General features: G+C 41.7%; 1 protein-coding gene and 1 non-coding gene across 2 annotated transcripts; one reads left to right on the top strand and one right to left on the bottom strand.

Moving 5' to 3' along the window:
* Nucleotides 1–653: 653 nt before the first annotated feature.
* LOC141648806 (uncharacterized) lies at nt 654–1,733 on the bottom strand. The gene has a single exon (XM_074457520.1). It carries the CDS (start codon nt 1,731–1,733, stop codon nt 654–656), a length of 1,080 nt encoding a protein of 359 aa, XP_074313621.1.
* A 711-nt stretch (nt 1,734–2,444) lies between these two features.
* Nucleotides 2,445–2,551, top strand: LOC141650755 (small nucleolar RNA R71). Its single transcript, XR_012546771.1, has one exon. It is a non-coding gene; the product is annotated as a small nucleolar RNA R71 (small nucleolar RNA).
* Nucleotides 2,552–3,333: the final 782 nt, after the last annotated feature.

Below are 3,333 nucleotides of genomic sequence, written 5' to 3'. Positions count from 1 at the left end.
ACAACCGTGACCCTACCCTTCTTTGGTACAACATGCACCGGGTTCACCCATGCACTATCGGAGATAGGTTAAATTATACTTGCATCATAGAGTTCCAACACCTCCTTCCTTAACACTTCTTTCATTGCGGGGTTAAGGCGGCGTTGAGGCTCAATGGAAGATGCACCCACATCCTCCAAATGAATGCGGTGAGTGCAAAAAGAAGGGCTAATTCCCTTGATATCGTCAATTGAGTACCCAATGACATCCTTAAATTTTCTCACAACATCAAGTAATTTTTGAAGTTCGGTGTCATTGAGTGCACTATTGACAATAATAGGGTATGTGTCATTAGGGCCAAGAAAAGCATGTTTAAGAGTAGAGGGAAGAGGTTTCAACTCCACTTGAGGAGGCGTGGATCTCTCCTCCTTTTTACCATCCCTTCTTAAGCTCTCAAATTCCTTGTTTGGCTCTTCTTCAATTGTGGAATCTATAGCCAAAGCATATTCCCGGTGCTCCTTGCAATCCTTCACCTTACCCTCAAGGAACCCTTGTAAGCCTTTGTCCTCTTCAAATCTTTTCATGTCAGCCCATTCTTATACTATATCAACCATATAGCAAGACTTTTCTTCCGAAGGATCCTTCATAGCTTTGTTCAAAGAGAACTCCACCTTTTATTCACCAACTTGAAGGGATAACTTCCCATTTTTCATATCAATCATATCTCCCTTCGTGGTAAGGCAAGGGCGCCCTAATATAATGGGAATGTTTGAATCTTCGGGGATGTCCATCACATAGAAATCACAAGGGAATTCAAGTTTGCCCACTTTGAGTGGGATATCTTTCACAAGACCAATTGGATACCTCACCGATCTATCCGCAAGTTGTAGAGAAACTCTAGTTGGTGAAAGGTCATAATCTTTCAATTTCTTGAAAATCTTGAGAGGCATAAGACTAATACTTGCCCCTAAATCACACAAGGCTCTCTCAATATGAACGGTCCCAATTGTGCATGGTATGGAAAAACTCCCCGGATCTTCAAGTTTTTGGGGTACCTCATTCATTAGAATGGCACTACATTCCTTAGACAAATTCACCGTATATGGTTGCATGGCATTCTTGTTGGAAATCAACTCTTTTAAGAATTTACCATAGGTTGGTATCTCCTTGATGGCATCAATGAAAGGCATGGAAATGTTAATTCCCTTTATCATGTTCATGAATTTTCCATATTTTTGTTCAAGTTTTACCCTTGCCAACCTTTGTGGAAAAGGAATTGGTGGCACATATGTTCTCACAAGGTGTTGCTTGGGTTCTTCAACAATTTTTGTAGGTTCATCAACTACCTTTGGAGTTTCCACAACAACCTCTACTAGATCATCTTCAACCACTTTTTCTTCATTCACCCTTGGTGGTTCAACCACAACATCCGGTTTACTACTCTTTCTTCTCTTGATGAACACCCGATCCTCCAACTCTCTTCCACTCCTCAAATGTATAACATTTATGGTTTTCGGATTCTCCTCGGTTTTACCCAGAAACTTTCCATTTGAGGCTTGCAATTGACTCACTTGAGAAGCCAATTGGGAGATTTGATTATCCGTCATTCTTTGGGAGGCTTGCATTTGAGTTCTTAGTTGGTTGATAGAAGAAGTTGTCTTCTCTTGTTTTTGGTTAGAATGAGTCATGAATTGGGTTTGAGTATTGACGAGTTGGTTTTGAGAATTCATTAATTGCTCCATCATGAGCTCCATATTTGACTTGGTTTGGTTTGATTGTTGAAAGGGTTGAGAATTTTGTTGAAATGGTGGGTTGGTTGGTTGATTGAGTGGTTGGAATTGTGGTCTTGGTTGGAAGGATCTCCCTTGGAAACCCGGTGGTTCTTGGTTAAATGTTGTATTTGGCTTTTGGGCTTGGAAGTTTGGTGTGAATTGTGATTTTTGTTGGAAGGTGGGGTTTTGGACATTTTGTGAGCCATAAGAGAAGTTTGGGTGGGCTCTCATTCCCGGGTGGTATTGGACTATTGGTTGTTGTTAAATGCTTGCTTAGTCGGGCTTGACTCCCACACCCCATTTACTTGCTCCATACTAGCCTCTCCCATCATTAAGGGACACTCATTGGGTGGGTGCCCTTGATCTCCACAAAACTCGCAAGAGAATACTTGATTCCTAGAAGAAGAATTGCTAGTGTTGTTGCTTGAATGTAACAAGGCAACTTGTTGCTTGAGCTCTTCAATTAACCCCTTAACCTCAACATTGTTAGCCGACTCGATGGTTGACTTTCCCTTCCTTTTATGCCTATCATTATTCCAATGAAAAGTACGGGAAGCCATTTCCTCAATAAGCTCCTTGGCCGCCTTGTGAACAATTTTGTCTAGTGCCCCTTTTCCCGAGCCGGAGTCTAGGTTCATCTTCATCTCATTGCTCAACCCCTCATAGAAGTTTTTTATCAACTCATATTCTCCAATCCCGTGATGAGGGCACAACCTTTAGAGTCCTTTGTATCTCTCCCATGCCTCATAAAAGGTCTCATCATCTTGTTGAGTGAAGCCTTTAAGCTCACTCTTGATTCTTGCGGTCCTTTGTGGTGGGAAGTACTTGTTCAAGAAGGCCTTGGAGACATCATCCCAAGTCCTAAGAGAATCACGCTCATAACTCTTCAACCATTCTTTAGCACTCCCCCTCAAGGAATAAGGAAAGAGCCTAAGGCGGATTGCATCCTCTGACACTCCATTTGCTTTATACATGTCACAACTATCCAAGAAATCATTAAGATGTTCATTGGGGTTTTCGGTAGCTCCCCCTCCGAATTGGTTTCCTTGGACTAGTTGCAACAAAGTAGCCTTCACATCAAAGTTATTTGCTTGAATATGTGGCTTGACTATGCTTGGATTCACCACCTTCTTTGGAGCCAAATTGTCCCTCATAGGAACCGCGGCCATTGTTGCTTCTTCGGGAATTCCAAATGGATTCTCAAAAAATTCAAAAGTGCCTGGTTCTTCTAGAACGTCATATACTACTAAATGTTCTTCAAAAGTTGGAGTTTCTATCAATCCCCTTCTTCGGAGTGAATTGAGTCTTCTTGCGGTAGCTTCAATCTCGTGGTCAATCGGATGAATAAGTTGACCCTTTCGATTTCTCCTACTCATGCAAAAAGTTCTACACACTCAAGTTAAGGATTAGTAACACAAAAGACTTAGTCTAACCTAGAACAAAAACTTATTAATATCTAGCCTTTGCTCCCCGAAAACGGCGCCAAAAACTTGATGATTTCAAATTAAACCTCGCAAGTGCACGGTTTGTCGTCGTGCAAAATTGAGGGTCGATCCCACAAGGAGCTAGGAGACTACTAATT

The sequence above is a fragment of the Silene latifolia genome, chromosome 3, assembly GCF_048544455.1.
Source record: "Silene latifolia isolate original U9 population chromosome 3, ASM4854445v1, whole genome shotgun sequence".
NCBI classification, from domain to species: domain Eukaryota; kingdom Viridiplantae; phylum Streptophyta; class Magnoliopsida; order Caryophyllales; family Caryophyllaceae; genus Silene; species Silene latifolia.
The sequence above is the reverse complement of the archived record's forward strand: the minus strand, read 5'-3'. Positions and strand labels throughout refer to the sequence as shown.

What these genes read in the sequence shown, in the direction of transcription:
- LOC141648806 (XM_074457520.1), bottom strand. Translation starts at nt 1,733, where the DNA reads ATGGAGCTCATGATGGAGCAATTAATGAATTCTCAAAACCAACTCGTC.